The sequence below is a fragment of the Anoplopoma fimbria genome, chromosome 13 (assembly GCF_027596085.1).
Source record: "Anoplopoma fimbria isolate UVic2021 breed Golden Eagle Sablefish chromosome 13, Afim_UVic_2022, whole genome shotgun sequence".
Lineage (NCBI taxonomy): Eukaryota > Metazoa > Chordata > Actinopteri > Perciformes > Anoplopomatidae > Anoplopoma > Anoplopoma fimbria.
Window position 1 is genome coordinate 22,504,964 of NC_072461.1, and position 22,329 is coordinate 22,527,292.

Consider the following 22,329-nt stretch of genomic DNA (forward strand, 5'->3'; position numbering starts at 1 on the left):
GTATGTTCCAACTAGATTCAGAAACGGGTGACAGGATAGAAATCGACTCGACTGCCCGTCGCCGTCTGTGCAAAAACGATTCTGCTACCAGTGTAACTGCCGACTCACAGGATCACAATACTAATGAAGATTTACCACCAAATATAAAAGAGTAAATCAATAAAAACACAAGAACCTGACTGATACTGGATATTTACATTCTGATAATGATATGTCGGCCAATATTCCTGGTTTGAATAGTTTGGAAGTACTTTATACACGCTTATTCAAATTGGCTTATTGACGTTCTAGACGTTAGACGAGAACATTGATACCACTCTAATGTCTGCCTGTTATTTATGAGCTGTTAGCTTAGCATAAATGCTAGAAGCAAGGAGAAACAGCAATTGTCTGGTTGCAGCACCTTAAACTCACAGAGACACTTAATAGCTGTGTCCCACTGCTTCCATTAGCTTAACCTTTATGCTAAGCTAAGCTAAGTAACTGTTGGCTCTAGCTTTATATTTAACATACAGATATGAGAGTGGTGTCAAGCTTCTCATTAAACTCTGCAAAATAGCATATAAGCTTATTTCCCATGATTTCAAACTATTCCTTTTAAATCTGTCTGGATATGTACTGAGTCAGAAATTTTACATTTTAATACATAAATGTCAAAAACAAAACACAAACTATATAAAAACACAAATATAACATGAATATGCTCAAATTCAGCTAAGAAAAAACCCCGTTAAATATACTTTAAATAAAGTAGAACGTGTCGTGGGCAAACTTGAAATACACACAGTAAATACATTTGTTTTTTGATAAAATAGCCACCATGATCTTCAGACTGACATATATGTGATGAGCTAAAACCATCTGATATAAGATCGGTCAGGTTCTAAAATAAAATAACACTGATATAACAAAGCATCACACATGCGAAATGGCACAAAATCTACAAATTATTGAAAAGATATTTACAAAGCAATAGAGTAAACAAAAGAATGGCAAATACTGTATAGCAGACGTGATCCTGGACACTTAAAAATGGTAAAAATAAATTAACAATATTCATAATTTTTTTACAATCACCACAACAAAACAATCGTGGCAGATAATCGTGCCACCACAGTGTGAATATTCACAGATGACAATTTGTCGTTAAAAAAAGTTGGTGCTCATAAAGAAAATGGAAAATCCTGTCTGATTAGAAACTAACAAAAAAAATAAATAAACTGACATCTGGATTAAATTAAGAAAAGTTCACGTGCACTGTAACGAGGGTGCAGTTGCCCCGAGATTGGGTTCTTTGCGAGTTTAGGCAGAAACAGGCGTAGAGGAAGTCGACCCCGCGAGGGGCAACTTCACCCCTGAGTGGAATGATTTGATATCCTGGACAGCGTGTGCACCGAAAACCTCCTCTGACGAGTCCAAAGACCTCCCACAACGTCCACCGAGTCTCCCGGTCCTTCGGGTGACGGGAGGAAGACGCCTCCTGGTGCGATCGTGACGTGTGCAAGTACTGACGGTGTGCGAGGGCGGAGTCGGGTGGGGGGGTCGATGACGAGGCACTCTTCATGCATCCTCCTGTAGCAGCTCAGTGGGGAAACAGCAGGCCGTCTATTATTTATTTATCATTTTTTTTTTTTTTTTAAATCTGACCTGAGGCCTGAGAGACACATAATGCACATTCACTATGGACTGCTGTTCTTGGTCCTTCATCTGTGAGAGACAAACATGCTCTGTCGGCCCCCAGGCGGCGGCTTAGAGGTTAAGGTGTCGGGGTGACCGGGACTGGGGAGGGTGGAGGTTTCAGAGGTGAGTCTCGTCTCTCGTCTCTGTGCAAAAGTCCTGCCGGTTCCTGGTGCTGCGGGCCTGCCCAGGTTGTGAGTCCTCGGGCATGTGAGCCAGCGGGTCGGACCGGATAATGTACCTGTGAAGACAAAGTCAACATCATCGGCCGGCGTGGAGCAGTGAGTATGGATTCAAGTCTGGGCAGCACGATTAACTAGCAAATCATGAGCGCAGTTAACTGATAGAGACACGCAGCAGAACACCCCCGCACATAGTTTACCACGGGTCCACATTAATCTACCGCAAACCAGGTGCAGTTAGTTATGCATGTTTGTATGCAGGAGTTTTACGACTGTACACGGCAAGTTATTGCTTCTTAACAGCAGTACAGTGTGGTAAAATATACAACCAAAGGAAAAAGAAGTGGTGTCCCCACACTGGTCTCCCTCTATGTCATTGGAAAATTTGTCATTTTCAGTGTTGAAGTTGAAATGAATGTGTAAATGTCTTAAAATGGCAGATTTTAACCTGTAATCTATAATCTAAGACTATGTAATGTTGCGTGTTTAGACGTTAAAATCATCTGGTACCCGTGAGAAACGAACGATTTTGGCCGCCTTGCTTGCGATATGCATTATGGTGCATAAGGATACTTCACTGTCCAATTTCCCAGCAACATCGTCCATCAACAACTCAGAAAAAGAAGCAATTCTATGACATTGGCTGGCCTGAATTGACACATCCTGTTTTTTAACACTTTACTTCTTCTGTTTGTCTTACTGATGGCCCTCATTGAGGCTGGTGTTAGTTTCATTCAATAACTCATCATAACATCTAGAATGACATAATGCTGTTGTTACCAAAGTAAAGTCTACGTGGCCATAAGAGAAGGTGGTGTTCTTACACGACGTCGTTGAGCTCCAGCATGGTGTCAGGAGGAGGATTGATGAGGACGTAGGACAGCGTGTTCTGGTGGTCGTTCATCTCGTCTGGAGGAAGAGACAGAGGAGACCTTCAGTGCTGCTCTGGATCCCTCGTCCTCTTTCATTATATAGTTCATCAGACAGGAAATGAGCCTTTTAACCACTAAAACTATGAGACTCCCTCGTTTTCAACCTTTCAGTGAGGACAAAGTAACTCACGTACAGTATCGGAGTAAGTATGTGGAGGCTGAAGAAAGAGATTATTGTTACAACTGTTAACAATTACAATTTAACTACTTTAAAAAAAAAAAATTAAAGTTACCTATACCAATTGAGTAATTTATGAATCATGCTGACAATGCAGTTATTAATTTATAATAAATGACTGAATATACAAATACATTTTGCAATTAACATTTTGACTAAAGCCTGAGCAATAATGGACTTTTGGTTGATACCGATATTGATATTTAGCGGTTTAAACGATTAAATCCTTAATTTATGTAATTATCAATTGTTTTATCGAGCTATTGATAAATAACACTTTTATGTTCAACTAAATATTAAATAAAATTATTTTTAAATCAACATAACATTATTTTATTTGTTCAATGTTGTATTATTCCCTTTCTTATCTGATACAAAATGAACGGATAAACTACTTCATGTACTCTTTGAGTAACAGCCTTCTATAAACAGCTGCCTGTAAACAGTTTCCACATTATATATTTACATTAACAGTTGCAACAATATTCTTTTATTGCTTTCCCAATATACTTAAGCTAACCAAGGAAACTGTTTTGCACTATGGAGGTCTAATATAATCTCAAGAATCAATAAGAGGAATCTGACTGTTACACTCACTCCCCTGATGAGTCATAATAATGTGTGTGTGTGTTGTTTATGTCAGTGTGTGTGTGTGTGTGTGTCTGTGTGTGTTGTTTATGTGCGTCTGTATGTGTTGTTCAGTGCTCTCTGGCGGCGGCTCCTACTTGCTTTTGCGTGATGGACGGAGGAAGTGTAAGGAGGGCACATGTGTCTCCATGACAACCCACCTGCTTGTGGCCCTTTTATAAAGCCGGGTGGGGTGGGAGAGAGAGAAGGGCTAACCGTTACTGACAGGGCACTCTGAGGAACAAGGGGAGGCCCATGCTGCCTGCTGACAGAAACGGCACCCCATGCGCAGCTTCAGGGCGGAGCCAACATGCAGACAGCGTCCGCGGCTACGCCACAAATCCATCCCCCATCGCATTCCAATTCTTTTTTTCTTTATTTATTTTTTCTCTCCTGAGCATTCCACACTGGACCAAGGCGGCAGGTTGCCATGCCAACAGACGAAAGACACTCAGCCCCACCACACACCCACAGACACAGAGGGTCACATGCTCCAGCATCCTTCAGACCGGACCAAACGCAGAGCGACTCAAAACCCAAACGGAGTGGAGCAGAACGCATTGGGAGTGTGAGAGTGGAAGAGGGCGACCTGCTGCTGGATCATCTTCACCCGGGAGTTACATTTACTATATGATACAAAAAAAATGATCAAGTCAGTCGTAAGTGGAGAGAAATAGTGTAAGTGATGTAAAAGGACTGTACCAATTTGTTTTCTCCTCTAATCCACACGTTCTTGTTGAATACTCGGTGTATTAAATATTGATTATACCATGGCCACAGAAAAAGAAAAAAAAGCCTTCATCTTGTCTTTTTTTCTTGGAAAGGAAACCTCAAACATACAGTTCAGAAAGTATCGAGTCTGGTGTTTTTTTTTTATTGTTGTGGCTCTGTAGTCCAGGACGATCAAAGTGACTTTGATTCCCACTTTTTCTGGTGTTTTTCTTTTATTCTCAATTTTGCTAAAAAAAAATCAGACTGAAGGCAAAAGCCCCTCAAACAAGCCAGACATACTGCTATTCCTGTACGAATACTCCTTAATTCCTTGTTCCCTGTACTTTCTTACATCTACATCCCAGTCACGTGTCAAATATGTTAATTTGAATATTTAACGCCTGGAATTTATATAATCTATAAATTATAGATTTTATTATAGACTATAATATACTGGGTGTTATTCAAAACTTGTAATGAGAATTGTATACTGAGGGACGGATACAGTTTGGTAAAGGTTCATACAGCAACCACTTGGGGCGGCAGAAGCTGGAAGTTTCAACCATTCAACCCCTTTTTTTTAATCCATTTAGACTTCCATTTGTCCCTTGAGGGCACTTTAGAAGTTAAACCACTGGAGGTCAGCAAAAACGAGATTCTAACTGATTTTAGGGTTTAGGATCTTTGAATTTAATTTGAAAGTCAGCACGTCGCCATTATAGTCATGTGTAATTTCAAATCAAATGTGCTGGACTACAGAAAATATTTTTAAAAGCTCTAAATCAGGGCACAAACTGTATTAATCAGCAGGCAACTATTGAAATAGCACTATTTAAGTCTAACTAGCAAACCATAAAAAAAAATGAAGAAATGAATGGCAATAAAAACAGTGCTTCTCGTTCTGCCCGGGGTTAAGTGGCCATGGTATAAGTGTGAAGATCCACTTTGAGGTGTCCTGATATATGGAAATAATAGAACAAGGCAGAGCTCTTAATAATCTATACCAAGACACCTCTGAAACACATCACTGTTCATATATCTAATGTTTGTATTTGAATTCTACGTCTAACCTTCCATCCACAGACATAATGCGTTGCGCTCCGCTCTTTAAGCCATACTCTGATGCCCTGCAGTACTCTAGCCATTTGGGACGCCACCTCACAGGAACACAATGCAGAAAAGACCAGGTAGAGAGAGAGTTAGTAGAGCGAGATAGGGAGAGATTGGCTGTTGATCTACAACTCATTCTGGAAGAACACACACACACACACACACACATACATACATACATACATACACGCACACACACACACACGCACACACTCATGCAGTTGCAGTACTGTGATCAACAAGCTAACCTGACGGTCTGGTCCCCTCTGTATACGGGTGCTCTGAAATGTCCTGCAACTCTAAGCAACGGCATTCACTGTCAACTTCAATCACCTAATTTGTTAATTTATAAAAAAAGAAACTACAAATTGTATAAAAAGAAAAACTACAAAAGATCAAACAAAGTGGAAAAACACACTTCTAAAAAAGGGATATATCAAGATCTGTGTTTAAATTCAGTGCACTACTCTTCGATGGATGCTGGTGAAAGGACAAATTCCTTTCTCCACAAAGATGGAACGTAACCACTCACATTGTTGTAAATTAGAGTTATAAAGAGCACACAAAAGTTACCTTGCAAATATCCTAGATTTACTCGATTCATGACATCGCTCGCAGTGAGATTAGAAACATCCTCTACAAGCCAAAGGAGGAAAGATGGAAGAATCAGAGAGAGAGAGAGAGAGACAGCGAGAGAGGGAGAAGAAAAAGAAAAGAACAAAGGAAGGGGAGGGAAACAAGAAAAAGATCAGGCAGCGATTTGCATTTGCAGTTTCAAAAAATAACTTTCAAAAAAAAAAGGTGAGAGCGATGCAAAGCAGCCAAGCAATGAATGGTGTGTGTGTGTGTGTGTGTGTGTGTGTGTGTGTACAGAATCACTTCCACATGATTCCTCTAACACACACGTTATGATGATGCTGCTGCAGTAATCCACACCGACATTCACGGTTCATAAGATGATCCTGAACTTTTGGGGTTTTACCTGAAACGTATTTCATTTGACATAATATTTAGCAAGTGCACATCTGGATCATGATTCTGCTTTTGAAGCGTGAAGCTGGGAGGAAAGAAGAACTTCAGAAAAGAAAAAAAAAAATGGAGGTACAGAAGTGAGCAGATAAAGAGTGCAGGCAAATTGCAGCCTGTGATCAAATGCGATTGAGACACGGTTTGGTGCTCCAGCATCTCCGTGCATGACGCGTTCACATCCACATGTTGATGTGTGATCATGACTGTGAATGAGTATGAGTATGTGTATGTGTGATGGCAGATTGGGGGGGGGGGGGGGGGAGAGTGAGAATGATGTGAGAAAATAAAGTTTACTGAAAGTTGATTATGATGTAGTGTGATTGTAATGATCTGTACTATCAAGACCCACAGCACCACGTCTTAATAGGTGGTGAGATGACAGAAAAATTAGTGGAGCACAGATTTGAGTTTTTCAAGCACAGCTGAAATAATTGAATTGGTTGAGAGTGGGTGGAGCAAAAGCTTTATGAAATCTATAGTATGACTTCTACATAACTACATTCAATACTATAGTAGGGCTTTATTATGTCAATTTAATGAATACAATGACTACTCTTATACTGTGACTTTATGAGTTTATGGACATTCTAGACTTTTTTTTTTACATTTTTATTATGTCTAACAATACTATGAATTTAAGTCAAGGGCATACTATACTATGACATTTTATTGCATTTGAAAGAATGATACTAAGACTTTATGATTGCATTTTAAATGGCATACTCTTCTATGACTTCTTTATGCCATTTTTATGAAATTCTATACTAGAATATGACGTGTTTATGTCAATTTAATGACAAAATATACTATGCATTTTTGTGACATACCATACGATTGCTTTTTCACAGAATTCTTATGATATACTATTATGATATGTGCATATAATCCACAGATTATAAATAACATTTTATGGCATTTTCTACGATGAAAAATGTTTATGGATAACTACACTATGATTTTGTAAATGACATACTACATTATGACCTTACGATTGTTTTTAAATAATATGCTATGATACTTTTAATAAAATGCTATGACATTCTATACTATTTAAGTATACTTTTTTATAAAAAAAATGTGCATGATGCACCGCCCTCAACTGTAAGACCCCACAATGGGTGGTGGAAACTGCTCAGCTGCACATCACAAGGATGGAGCTGCCATCAGTGGAGGACTTCTACACCCAGTGGGGTAGGATGAAGGCCATCAGGATTCTCAAAAGCCCAAACTACACCAGCCACAAACTGATCTGCCTGCAGTCGTCCAGAATGTGGTACCACAGCATGCAGTACCCCAACAGGCTGAGGAAGAGCTGCTTACAAGCCACGACGATTAAACTCTTAACAGCTTTCTATTTATGTCACAGTTCATTCACTTTACTGTCTACCACAAACATGTTATTTTAATTCACATGTTATATTGTATCCCTATATCTTAATTTTGCACTATTTTATGTGTTAGATTCTCAATTGTACTTGCATTTTCTTTTTAAACAGATTTAATGAGCATTGTTTGAGGGAGCATGAGATCTATAATTGGTAACAATGCTTCTCTGTAATCGATGTGCATATATGACAAATAAAGAACTTGGAACACTTTTATGGCCTTTTCTATGACAAACTATACACCATTTTAGTACGGCATACAACAATATGCCAATTTTGACATGTTTTTACGACATGCTGTATTATAACTTTTAAAATCAATTGTTTAGTGGCATGCTGTCCTTGGACTTTTTATGACATATTTTGAAAGCATACTATACTTTACCTTTTATCACATTTTTTCATTTTGTCATAACTGACATGACTTTTTATAAAATGGCATACTATACTATGACTATTTTATGACATTTTTGATGGCATACTATACTATGACTTTTTTTTCCATTTTTGATGGCATACAATACTATGACTTATACATGATATACAGTATTAACCGTGGCTTGACACATCACATGACACTGTTGATCAGCAACAGGCAGCTGTGTCACAAAATGTTCTCACCCTAAATCTGAGATTTTTAAGCCCCACCCACTGAGGTTAAACACAACCAATTTGATTATTTCTGCCTCCTGCTGCTGCTGTGGCCTTTAAGATATGTTTAAAGAAATGAGACTCCAATCTGTGAAAAAACATGACCATTTACATCATTATACATTTGAATGCACATTATTACCAATTATGCTAAAATAAATATGAATTAAATAAGCAAACTTAGTTACCGTCTATATTGTTTTTAGTCTTGCTATACATATATAAGATACATATACATATATTTTAAACTACTGCATTTAATTCATTTCTACATAACAAAGTACATATTGTTTATCATTTCTCTAAATCTCGTGCCATCAGCTGTTCCACTCACCGTATCCCACGGTGGGCAGGCCGAGGTGCTTCATGCGATTCTTGACCAGCTCAGAGAGCTCCTGTCTTTCGGAGCGTCGGTACAGGTTGAGTCTCTGCTGTGAAATTCGCTCTGCTCTGCTGGACGGTTTGGTGGACTTCCTGCTCAGCCGCCGCGCCCACTGCATGCTCTTCTTTCTCAGCAGTGGGTGCTCTGATTGGTCACTCGTGGTAGAGTTTCTGTGTGCCTTCTTCTCCTTCCAGGACTCTCCGCGCTCACGTTGCTCCTCGCCTTGCTGCATGTTTATGGACACCTGGGACTGTGAAAGCAGGGTGGCAGTGTTTATGCAGGATACTATGTGTGAATGTGTTTGTGTTGGCTTGACTGTTTTGTTTTTTCACAATTAAAGCAAACTCCCATCTTTATTGCCATTGTAAGTGCAATTTGTGGTGCCTGTATTATCAAGATGTGACGGTAATGAGCTTTATATTTTGATACGTAAATATCCAAATTATAAAACAAGCACATTCAGATCTTACCTGTGCGTAACTGTCTTTGCCCTGAAACAGGAGACAGACAAACCGACATCCAAACAAAAAGAAAAGCAATGAAAGATGGGGGCATCCAAAGCAAACAAAATCATCCAAAAGCTCAAAAGTTTGCACATTAATTATTAAATATAGTGATTTATTTACATCTTTATTATTTACTATTAAAATGGTGTGAAATTAACACCATCTAGCAATGCTACATGGCTTGTGAGTTTGGATCTCACATTAGCCACTTACATAACCTGCCAAATATCATATAGGGCTGATTTATTTTATTAATCACACTGGTTTCCCAAAAAAATAGTGAAAGTTGTTGAATAACTTTTTGCTGGAAATGCCTAAAATGCATCAATTTCATTATTTAATTTCCTTCTCCTGACATAAAACAAATAGAAGAGAGAAATGCAAAAAGGAGCAAACAACAATAGATGAAAAGCAGCAAGAAAAAGAATTAAAAGCAGCTAGTTAGAAGGATTGAAAAACCCAAAGAGAGGGTGGGATAATGTAGAAACATTTTGAATTTCAGAAAGAAAGACAAAAGGTAGGAGAATGAGATGTGACCTTGAGGGATAAACTAGGAGGAGTGAAAGTTTAAAAAGAAAAAAAAAAGGAATGAAGCAAACACAAAATGAGGGAATGAATAATGGAAGAAGTTAAAGCAGCAGTAAAACCTCAGCTTAAGCCAAACCCAAAGCGAGGTCTCGGATATAAAGCATGTGATCAAACTGAACTTGCCTCTGAGGTTGAGAACATGTGCGACTCCGTGCGGTAGATCCCTATGGGGATCTCGGCGCTGGAGGAGCAAAGCTTCTGGAAGAGTCTGCCATAAGTCCTGATCCACAGATCCTCTTCTGTGATCTTCATCTGAGGACGGAGACAAAGAATCAACTAGATTCAAGCACAAACTATTTCACTCAATCTTACAAATACTTAGCAGTTTGAACATTCCTACTTACAGCACACAGGTACCCAGAGCCAGGCGTGGTGTCCAGACCAAGAAGCAGCCTCGCAATACCGATCATGTAGTCCTTAACGAACGACTGTTACAGCAGAGAGAAGGACCGCGTTACACTACTGTGAACAAGCCCTTATACGAACACATTGTGCAAAAATCAGGGTTAGACATTTATGTATATATGCTTTAGTATCCCACCTGGTAAAGGAGCGTATCCAACATGCTGATACTGAACACCCTGCCTGCAGCGAACGGCAGCCGGAACATGAAGGCCAGGTTTGAGCCCTTATCACGCTCTATCTGAGGAGAGAAACAGAACAGAGCAACCAGATATATGATACGCTCTCTTTTCTATCAAACTGAAATAAAGGCACATGAAAAATAACTTGGATTTTACAACTTAATAGGTCCTGTTTTTAGTTTTGGGGATCGAGAAATAGCTCTATTTATATTAACTTATCCATTTCAGTAATGAAAATATACATGGGAAAGAGACAAATGGTATGTTTACTCCTAAAGACACAAAACATAATAAACATATAGAACTTTAAAGACTTTTCTTCAGTTTATTTAGATATTTAAGAGTGATTTTTGTGACAATTTAAGGGTGTTAAACAGGCCCTATTATACTATTTTCCGGGTGCATATTTTTATCTCAAGTTACAGTTACAACATGTTTACATGCGTTAATGCTCATAATCCTCCTTGTTTTTCTCACCCTGGCTGTCCTGCAGGATGAAATGCATGAATAGCGCTTGCTTTGCCCTCCAGAAAGCAAAGTCTGCTCTGATTGGTCAGCTAGCCCGCTCTGTTGTGATTGGTCAACATTTTGCATGCGTCGGAAATGTCCCGCCCCCATAATATGGCCACTTTAAGGTTAAGAAAAAATAAACGATTCCCTCAATCCCTTAAAACTCATTTTAAACTCTACACTGCTAGAGATTATCTTCTATAATGCCGCTTTGATCAGCCTTTTGAAAACACGGATGGACCATAGAGTTTCAAAGTCAAAGCCAGGGAGTCATAACATGTCTCTCCCTTCTCAACAGCTCACCTTCTCCAGTTTGGACAGAGCGAGTGAGTAGCAGTCCTTGGCTCTGAACTGCATGAACCTCATGTTGGACGGATGTGTGAGCTCGGTGATGATGCTGAGACTGGGGAACAACCTGAGCGGGGGAGATTGAAGATTGAGTGGAGGGTTAGTGGAGGGAAGAAATGCTTTGTTCTGAGGGGAAGACAACACGTGGCAGTGATAGATGCTTTTAATTTTGGTTGTTAAATAAAAGAATACTTTTTGGCAACTGTAGTTTGTCTTTGAGATGAACTCATTCACCATTCTGTCAAAGTTTAAAAACAACAATTTGCTTTCAAGCAACTTTACGAGAACAGATGAGGAAGTTAATCAAGTGGAGTCTGATGCATATTTGACTCAACACCTCGAGGTCTGGCTCAACACATAAACAGCAACATGGTACCGACTGTTTACTGTGTGTTCCTACTCAGTGGAATGCTCTCTCCGTGTTACCTGAACATAGTCTGGACGTTGACGATGGTCTTGGCGTCCGCCATGTAGTCCTCCTCAGCGCTCATGGTGCTCTCCTTGTCCACAACCACCAAGTTGTCAGCGTAAATGATGCCACACTGAAGCAGGTTGTCCAAGCTGGTCCATTCACAAAACAACATAACTTGTTCATAACGGCATGACATGTCAGGAAATATTTCAGCCTGCATATTATAACTATGGTATAACATTGACCTGTAATGTTTAGTGTATTTCTATTTATACACTATAATTTTTATAAATTTAATTTTTGTCACATTTAATGACATAGTTTAACTTCATTATTACATACAAACATTTAACAGACTTTTTAATCACATATTCTGTTTCATACTATGATTTTTGATCACATTTGTATGACAAACTATAATACTTTTATAACATTTTGTAGGGCATACAAAACTATGACTTTTTTATTAATTTCTTTTTATGATATTCTATACTATGACTTTTATTTTATTTATTTTTTACAACATAATATACTCAACTTGTTTAAGTAATTTTTTTATGATATATTACACCATGACTTTTTTATGACTATGAAAATGCAATGCGATACTATAGTATAACTTTTTATGACACTTTTAATGGCATACCAGGTTGTTTTATGATATCTCTTATGGGATACTGTATGATGACTATACTATGACTTGTTTTATCACATTTTGTTATGACATACTATTTTTTTGCATATGATACTATCATTTTCTTTACAAAAATTTCATGACCTGCTTTGACTTTTTTTGGGCACATTACACTTTGACTCTTTAATGCTGTTTTATGGCATAGTATACCATGTCCATCTATGATATTTTTATGGCATTTATCTGTGACATAGTTGCATATCATACTATGAAGTCGTTGCAAAAACATTTTCCATGTGTGCAGTCAGTTCTGTTAATGTTGCAGTGACTGCCTGTTTACAAAGCTGATTGCTTTTAATTGGACAGCACACCAATATTCCTAGCAACCAAATTACACATTACTGAAATCTTAATTAACCAAGCCTCCATAAGAGTTAAAGGTCCAATCTGGTTTATTCAATCACTAGGTAATAACTAGAAAATGGATGTGGGAATAGGAATATGATGGGTCTAGTTACCTTTAACCCTTACCTTTAATCAGACCCTGAAACTATGTTTGATTTGAACACCCACTACGGATTGAATTGCGTTTTATTCATGAGTCATAGTGTAAGGCAGCTGTAATACAAATGGAAAACCTACTACTTAGATAAACATGATCATTAAAGCAATCAATCAAGTGAGCAGGTTTTTATAGGTTCATAGGTAATCCAAACACATACTTATCGATTGTGCCAGCCATGAAGTAAACCATTGGAAAGCAGCAAATGGCCTCTAAGAAGTGGTTGTCTGGCCTGAGGGAAACAGGAAACATCATGAATGAGCCTCCCACACTAATTACCTCTGTGAAACCCCAGTGACACATTACAGCAACTGTTGCTGCAATTTCCTGAAATGTGCTTGTTGATCCGGGCAGTGCAGAGAACAATACAGCTGTATTATTTTGATGTATACTGTATGTTTGAGTCTTAAATTAAACAAGAGGATTTTACTGGTTGCTATGGAAACCCCTGAGGTTGACACACAGTTTCCTTGGCTAGTTTATTGGTTTTAGCGACCGTAGAGATTTGGCCAATCCTAATGAAACTCAAAGTGAGTTGGAGCAGAAAACGGTGTGGATCACGGCAACACACACACACACACACACACACACACACACACACACACACACACACACACACACACACACACACACACACACAATATGGTACACACACACACACACACACACACACACACACACACACACACACACACACACACACACACACACACACACCTCGACTTTCTCATGCAGAGGACTGAATAATGCAAAAGCCATTTCTTTCCTTATCTTGAAGTGGAACGCTAACCCATAGTTCCTACTCTGCTCCACTGACTAAAATTTGATTGCTTTGAATTACAAACTTACAGAGCACTGGAACATTTCTCAAAAATCAATTTCAAACCCACATGGGCCCACATGCAAATGCAAATTCACACCAAGACTCAAACAGATCCATTTCCTCACATCTTTTGAACTTTGATTCAGTTTTCTGCATGAAGAACTGTGTTTTATTGATAATGTAAAACTATTATTTTCCTATATCTTGAGGCTACGTTAGCCCATGTTCATCAAGCTAAAATAACCAACTTTACTGCAAGCAATTCTGTCACTCTGATCATATGCTCACAGCAAAGTAGCAGAGTATCTTTTATCTTCAACAAACTGTGAAATAATTGAAATAAAGAACAAATACAGAACGGTAATAAAAAGTTCTAATACCACTAAACCTTAATCAACATAGATGTGCAGTTGTATTAGTTCACTGCCTATCTGCATACTATCTCATCTTTATAGTGTTGTATGTACATCATTATAGGTGTAGGCAGTACATGTGTTAGAGGCCTCTATATAAACACAGTAATGTTACATCCCTGTAGGAGTGAGAACAAACAAATAGGACTGTTCAAGGTCTTACTGGTTGTCGAGCAGCAGCACTATGGGGTTGAGCTCCTTCCTTGGCCGATAGTAGGCACGCAGAGGGACAATGAAATTGTAGAGACCATTTCCCGCCGTCTCTGCAGACACTATTATCAGCTTATTCTTGAAGCCGTAAGCTTTGGCATCCTCAAAGCTGCTATGTGGACAGCTCTGGATGGAGAAAGGCAATCATCGGGGAGTCAGTCAGGTTTTAGTTGTACCGTGGTGCTATTAGCAGATATTTCACATAACGGTTTGTATTTTATTCGTAAAATGATTGAGGTATGTTTTTTTTGGTTTAATCCAGAGATGTTTCTGTCTTTTTCCTGGGTGTGAATTCACCTTGTCGAGGCGAAGGCAGCAGGGTGGAGCTTTCTGTGGCAAGAGGTGACACAGGGTTGGAGAGCTGCCGATGTAGGGCGAGTTGGGAGGGTAGCCCTTCACAAAACTGATGGAAACAAAACAAGAATTTATCAAAAAATCTTTAACAACATTGTGATAACGTAGTGTCAACAAACTGGAGTAATGAGAATTACCACCTCATGGTTGTATGCCTCCACCACAGTTGTCATTTTTATCCATGTCTATCCAAAATGTCATCCCTTTATCATTTTATTCTATTAGACATTTGTGTGTTATTGTCATAATTAGCATATTTATTAGTGCTTTATCACCAAAAACAAGGTTTTATGAGGTCACGGTGACCTTGACCACTAAATTCTAATCAGTGATGTTTGTGCTTTCCTGAGATTAATTATTTTCCTCTTTCCGTTTATTGTTAAAATTAGTTTACAAGCCCGAAGGACTCATTCCCTGCTCAATACAAACTACACCAGCAATTACAATGTTTTTGTAGTTTAGTTTTAATCGTGTCTCATTTTGTTTGCAACAATTTTGTCAATTTGGTTCTGTGACCCCTGATTTGTAAAATGCCAGCTGCAATTACCCTAATCAATTCCAACGTGCCCTCTAGTTTACCAATAAAGGAGATTCTACCTTTGTTTATTGGATGCATATGCCTGATCACCACATGATGGCACTGTGGGACTTTGAGCAGCTCAGTCTGTTTCCTGCAGACAATGCAGTCGCCTCCATCTCCCCAACTACTGCGTCTGACATTTCTTAAAGAAGAAAAACTACCCAAATGTTGAGAGGCGCAGTAATAGGGGCTCAGAGGTTAGAGGGACTATGTTAAATCCAACTTTATAAGACCCAATAACAGTTACTGTTCAAAAAGAGTTGTATGGGCTGAGGAACAGACTGTGAGGCACAGATTCATCCGATCTGTCCTGAAGTTATCTCCATCTAATGAAACCACATACAAGGAGGGAAAAGAGGAGAACAAAACTGCTGAGATAAACGGATTACTCTGACTGCTATAATGAATTGCTATAATGGCGACTTATAGATGAGCGTTGAGTGGTGAAGATCTATATAAGGACATACAGCATGAGCTTCACTCAAGAGGTAAAGTGCTGACCCTCCCTGTCATGACACATTCATCACCGCCATGTCCGCACCTTACAGCATCATGACACACAGATTACACGGCCATTTCAAATCCATCAATCTCTCCTCCTACAACCACTGAGGCATGAAGAAGAGGAGGACAGGAGACATCAATCATGTATATAGAGCACAGGACGGCTGCAATATGAGGACATTTCACTTATTTTACTGCCACATTACAAGACACGCTGTTCAATAAAAAACCAAACAAATCTCTTTTGGGTCAATAACGTCACTCACTCTGACCCGACGGAGCCCTCCTCGTCTGATTGGTTGGTCTCGTCCTCTGATTGGTCGCTGAGGAGGTCGCAGGGCAGGATGGCGGAGGAGTCTGCGATCTCGAGGACGGGCGCGATGCTCGGCCTGCGGCTTCCAGAGCCGTTCTCCGTCGGCAGGGTCAGCTTGTCGCTCTCCTCGGGGGGATCGGGGTTCTGGAGATCTATGGCCACAGTGCCTGAAGGCGACGGGAGGTTATTGTATGAGAAGAAAAACCATACGGCCATTTAGAAATAGCATGTTCAGCACTTTTACTGTAATGTGTTGTTAAGACATCAGTGTTTGCTGTCGCATAAATGTCTTGTTGAATCCATGACCATTTTATCTCAGAAAACACGCCTGTGCCTTTTCATATTTTATATGTATAAGTAATAAGTCTATGTTTAGCTTGGTCAGCATCTTTGCAGCTCACAATCCTAACACCTTCTTTAGCTCAGCTTAGATCTTTGAAGCTTTGATCTTGAGGAGAAAATGTATTGCTTTCTGAATCATGTAATTGTACTCTCAAGTTACAAAAAAAGACATGCAAACAGTATTGACATTGTATTTGTGTCAATAAATAAAGCCCTAAAATGCATCATATTGGCTGTATATAATATGATGTGTGATATATACACAATACATATATCAGATATATCAAATACATGATATACTGTATGTACAATACATCAGGCATATCAGATACATTATGATATATGCACAATACATATATCAGATATATCGAATATATGATATACTGGTTGTAAAATACATAAATAATAATAAAAAAAATTCTTATAAAAAAAGATAATTTAAATCACTAAAGAATTAAGAGGCGTTATTAATAATAAAATATCACTAACATACTATCAAATGTAAAGTTTGTACTCCTTAAATTGCAGGACTATTAAGTATGTGTGAAAAAGTGATGCATCATGCGCAAACTTACCATATGCAGTGGCCTGATCAACTTTTTACAGGTCAAAGAAAAAGCACAACACAATAATGTCAGCCAAGAAAGTAAAAAACGCATGTAAGAAAAAAGTCATGCATAACAATCAGCGAAAGCATACAGAATCACCAAGGCAGCCACCACTCCAGAGGTGTGAGCGATAAACATCAGCAACAAAGCAGCCATTTTCTCATCGTACATGAAAACCCTTTCAACCTAACAAATGTAAGACTGTCTTCAAACTGAACAAACAGCATCTTCTATCTCCCTTTTTCTTTTCTCCTTCCGTAACCAACTTCCAAACATAATTTTTCAGGTCCGAGTCTCACCCATGCTGGCGATGATGCTGTGCACGGGCAGCCTGGAGGGAGCGTCGTAGAGGCCGGAGACCGACAGGCCCTTGTTGTGCTTCTCCTCCTGTTTGAAGATGAAGGCCGAGTTCTCCTCCTTGGTGATGTTGATGTAGTAGCAGGTGTCTGCGCCAGCCATGATGTGTCGGGGCCCCGGGTTAAGGAGGATGCTCTTGTTGTCCTCCCTCTTCACTCCGATCAAACACACACCATACCTGGGAGGAAAAGATGGGGTTATGCAATGTTCAAAATGGTTATTTTTTGCTCAAAAAAACATTAGAATTTACTCTAATTAGATCAAACATCACTGTGTTTTGAGATTAAGCTAGTGGAAGTTTTTACTAACTTCTTGTGAGCGTGGAAGGAGGCGTAGGTGAAGCTCTTTCCATCATACTCCCCGAAAAACTTGCTGTCACACAAGCGGATGTGGTAGACCTCGTTTCCAGAGCAGCGTCCATAAATCCTCTGCCACTGCTCCGGTGACAACTGCCCCTCCCTGAAAAAAAAAAGCATTATCGTCATAGACACTGCTTAAAATGACAGTAACATGAAGCAGCCTTGTTTTTAAGAAAAGTAATGTTTTATTTTCCAAATATACGATTTTATTTGCAACTCTTTCCCCGTCGACTGATACATCTATCGGACCATTCATGACCCTATACTCCCCAACTTCCTTAATTCTAGTCACAATTATAAAGAAAAAGAGAAAAAGGCAATGAGGTCATTATATTTATGCAATTCATATCCATCATGACTATTAATCATTATGATAACATTTAAATTAACACCTGCCAAAAGGAAGTCTATTCCCAGTCCTGTCACCTTCACAGCCCCAATGTGAGTTCCCATAATGGAAATGAAAATGGATGAGCTACGTCTCTAGTGTGGACAGCAGTGGAGATATAGTGGTCACCTTGCAGACAATATAAAAAAAACACAGCCAGATTTATTGGTTTACTGGTCCGACAGTGATAAGTTTCTGCAGTGGTGACCGTACAGTAGTCAGCTCTGCAGAGACGAAAAGCAGGTACAGTCTGTATAAGTTTTAGACAACTTTCTCTCATGATAATCATCAATCTTTCAACATAGTTCATCACACAAAAGGGATATTAAACATTAACAGAGCACTCTAATGTAGCACGATAAAAAGTTTACTTGGTGAAAGTTACAAGAGAAGGAATATGTCAAACTCTCTTGCAACTGTTTAAAAACATATCAAGCCAAATAAAGTTATTTAGGGTCACTAACAAGTTTAATATTTCCAGAAATCTGTAAACTCAAAATCATAGGTTTTACCAAATAAGCATAAAGGAATAGGTTAACTTTTTGGGAGATAAGCTTCTTTGCTTGCTGGGTTGAAAATATTAATTCTGATCTCATGTCCATCTGGTACACAAGTTAGCTTAGCTTAGCATAACAACTAGAGACAGGTGGAAAAACAGCCTGGCTCTGTCAAAATGTAATACAATCTGCCTACCAGGATCTCTAAAGCTCCCTATTTAACAGTATCCTGTTTGTTTAATCCGTTAAAGAAACCTGTTGGTAGGCAAATTCTGTTAGATTTGGACAGAGCTAGCTCTTTCCACCTGTTTCCTGCCTTTATGCTAAGCTAATATAATGGACAGATATTACAGTGGTATCGATCTTCGCATCTAACTCTTGGCAGGAATGCGAATAAGTGTATTTCCTCAGGGATCAAAATTCAAACAATTAGATTACTTTGACTGTAAGAGCACTTTCTTATATTTCATAACTTTTACATTACCTCAAGTGCAAAGCATGTACAGTATATTACCTTGAGAAAGTTGCAGGACCATAACGATAACTCACACAGTGATAAAAAGGACATACGGTCAGTGGATTGCACTGTAAATCCATAAATGATAATATTAATTGCCATTATTTTGAATTAGTAGCATGTACTCACTGTCCTCTGGAGGTGTGAACCAGGAGTGTGACTAAGGTAGACGTGGCCGGACACACACAGTTCAGCGCCAACATGGCATACTTGAACTCCTCTTCACATACTACGTGATCTGATTAAAAAGGGATAAAATGCATTAATACAATATGTTAGACTGCGGCTGGGTTGCACCAACAAGGATTCATTTCAAAACACGATTAACTTTGAAATCATGTTGCACCAAACTTTAAAACAATCTTAAAATTTAAATAAAATCTAAACCTCTCTTCAAAAATCAGTTTGGATTTTACTCATAGCTTAAAGGAAGTTTAACTTTTAAAATAGCTGCCCTGCAAAAAAATATCAACTAATCAATAAGTAGCAAGTCTTCACAGCACTTACCTGCAAACTTAACATGGAATTTATTTTCTGGTTTGAGAATTTGGACGTAGAGAGGGCAATTTGGAGCAAAATCTTTTGCAGCCCAAGCCCTCAAAATGGTCTGATGATCCTGTGAGACGAGAAAAGGCTCAATTTAACTCACGCAGTAAGTCATTTGTAAATGCAATCTGAATTTTATGGACCATAAAGTTTGCCTCAGTGTGCTTCCAATACTCAATGGCAGGGCCAACATAATCACAATATCTCAAACGCCCTCGGCTAAATTATAAAAAGGAGGGTGTGGGGGGAAATTGCTCCATTTAAATCATTGTTATTGTGTGACTGTTTGTACTGGATTTCAAGAATCCTGTTGATGAGACTCACAGCAGCAGTTCGATCGACTTCGTTCCTGCTGCTGAGGATGAAGCAGGCCTCAGCGTCGTCCATCCTGAGCACAGTTAGAGAGAAGAGACAGAAAGAAACGCAGACAGACGTTTCACGGGTTGATTACTGTGAGGAGGACGTTCAGCCAAACGTAAAATTTAGTATTTACGAAATCAATGCTTTGTAGAAAAGCCAGGCAGGGGTGAGTACTAATGTCCTGTGACAAAGGGTTAACGGTCCATTTCTAGCGTGAAAACAATCTGCTGATATTTGACATAAGAGCCACACACAAGGGAGAAAAATCATTCATTTGTGACAGTAGACACACATGAACTGCTAAATGAAAAGTTTTAAATCTGTCAGCTTAGCAGAGTGGATGTTTCTATGAGGCTTACCTGTCTGTGTGATTTTATCTACAACACGTTGGTGCGTGAAATTGCCATGGAATCTAATCACCTGCATAACTTTGCACTTCAATGAGGGGCTTTTAGGAAAGGAGACGGCCCTGCTGAACAGTTTTATTTTCCTATACGTCTTAGCAAGAGGAACTTTGACGTCTTAGCATCAAAACTTCTGCCAGCAAGCAGCAAGATCTGCCTGAATGGCACACAGGTGCTGCAATATTTTGTAGGTACAAAGACAAAATGATCAGGTCAGACATATTCCAGTGTGATCCATCAGTCTCTATTGCTGCCTATCCTGTGTGGCCTTTTGATGTGAGGAGCTGATCAATGTAGAGTGAAATCCCATTACACTGATGTGCAAGCAGAGGGCAGCCAAGTGAAAGTGTAAGTGCCGCCTCCACTATATGAGAACTTCACAGACTCTGATTTGCCAGTGGAGGGCTTAAACTTTACATTTAGGTTAACATTTTAATATGGAGATTCTTTCCCAGAACTTAAAATGAATAAAACATATAATTTGTGCTAGACTTAAGGTCAAACCTTATAAAGGATATTACATGCAGGTTAAATGACTTTATTCGGCATTAAAACACGGGCTGGTTTCATGTAGCCTGATAATATCTCAATGAGTTGCCATTAAATACACTATTCGATGCATACAGTAAATGCAGTTTTATAGAGAACGCTGGAATCAGAGATGACACTCCCATCTGCATAAATGTGTTTGTCTAAATGTAAGCATGAATGCCACACTTTCACTCACTTGGCCCTCATTAAGTCCTGGTCTTTGAGGGCAGATCCCTGAAGGTAGATGACCCTCTGGGACCACAGAGGGATCTGGAGGATACGGCGAACCTGAATGTCTATCTCCGTTGGACACAGGATCACCACGTAGTAGTCCTGCAAAACAAGGAAGACGAATGCATCTATTTGAATCGTGCAAGTTTTATATAATGTGCAGGCTTTTACAGCTAGATGCATATCCTACATTCATTCTAAAGCGATACTACACAAACTTTATGTCACAAAATGGAATTAAGTTACTGTATTGAAACATAAATCTACAGTTATTGTCATCCTGCTTATCACTTAACCACTCCTATGCTGCTGGCAAAAAGCAGCTTTGGTTTTTCATGTATGGTTTTTGCACTGATTACATACATCTGTTTTGTTTTGGTACCTGTAATCTCGGATGAGCATAGAACTCGTTGAGGAAATCCATCAGCAGGTCAATCTTCAGCGAGCTGACACACAACACCACGTGCTTCTCCGTCTGCGCCCGGTGGCGGCTGTAGTTCCCTCCTAACTTCTGGCTCTCCATCCACAGGTACGCTAGTTCTTCAAACTGACCAAAACAACAACAACAACACCGACGTGAAATTAAATGCAACAAGAATTAAATCAATAACAAATGACAGCTTGATAAAGCGGCCTGGACACAGACGGTGAAAGCACTGAAGTGAAAACTGCTGATGCAGTAGTTTGCCAGCAGCAGGAACTCATTTATATTTCTTCCCGAGCACTCAAACAAGTGTTTGTGATCTTTAATAATAAATAACAGAGTGAACAGGTAGATTTATCATTCAGCAAGTGACGATATGACTCGCCCCGGATTTTATGTCATTTGATATTTGATAATAGTCCCACAAAGGTCATCACTAGAAGAGGAACATGACAAGAATTGCTGATGATGAGACAGCACCAAGTATGAGGTTAACCAAAGTCTGGAACCCGTCACAGTACTTAGGGGAAAAACACCAGGTTAGTTCCCTCTGCGGTCAT

At 39.2% G+C, this 22,329-nt stretch overlaps 1 protein-coding gene across 2 annotated transcripts in view; it reads right to left on the reverse strand.

Annotated features, from left to right (window-relative positions):
• Window positions 1-1,165: 1,165 nt before the first annotated feature.
• The window catches only part of kcnt1b (potassium sodium-activated channel subfamily T member 1b), a 64,018-nt gene continuing 42,854 nt past the window's right edge, over window positions 1,166-22,329 (reverse strand). Inside the window, exons 10-28 of one of the 2 annotated variants that reach the window (XM_054610483.1) lie at window positions 21,728-21,892; window positions 21,311-21,447; window positions 20,144-20,207; window positions 19,781-19,889; window positions 19,403-19,511; window positions 17,822-17,971; window positions 17,455-17,690; window positions 16,159-16,372; window positions 14,752-14,857; window positions 14,408-14,580; window positions 13,169-13,240; window positions 11,827-11,961; window positions 11,356-11,467; window positions 10,500-10,601; window positions 10,303-10,386; window positions 10,082-10,210; window positions 8,817-9,114; window positions 2,684-2,768; window positions 1,166-1,918 (exon numbers count right to left, since the gene is read on the reverse strand). In XM_054610483.1, coding sequence (XP_054466458.1) covers window positions 1,798-1,918; window positions 2,684-2,768; window positions 8,817-9,114; window positions 10,082-10,210; window positions 10,303-10,386; window positions 10,500-10,601; window positions 11,356-11,467; window positions 11,827-11,961; window positions 13,169-13,240; window positions 14,408-14,580; window positions 14,752-14,857; window positions 16,159-16,372; window positions 17,455-17,690; window positions 17,822-17,971; window positions 19,403-19,511; window positions 19,781-19,889; window positions 20,144-20,207; window positions 21,311-21,447; window positions 21,728-21,892 — 2,601 coding nt within the window. In that variant the 3' untranslated portion in view covers window positions 1,166-1,797. The remainder of the gene's footprint in view (window positions 1,919-2,683; window positions 2,769-8,816; window positions 9,115-10,081; window positions 10,211-10,302; window positions 10,387-10,499; window positions 10,602-11,355; window positions 11,468-11,826; window positions 11,962-13,168; window positions 13,241-14,407; window positions 14,581-14,751; window positions 14,858-16,158; window positions 16,373-17,454; window positions 17,691-17,821; window positions 17,972-19,402; window positions 19,512-19,780; window positions 19,890-20,143; window positions 20,208-21,310; window positions 21,448-21,727; window positions 21,893-22,329) is intronic. The other variant, XM_054610485.1, reaches the window with a different exon arrangement.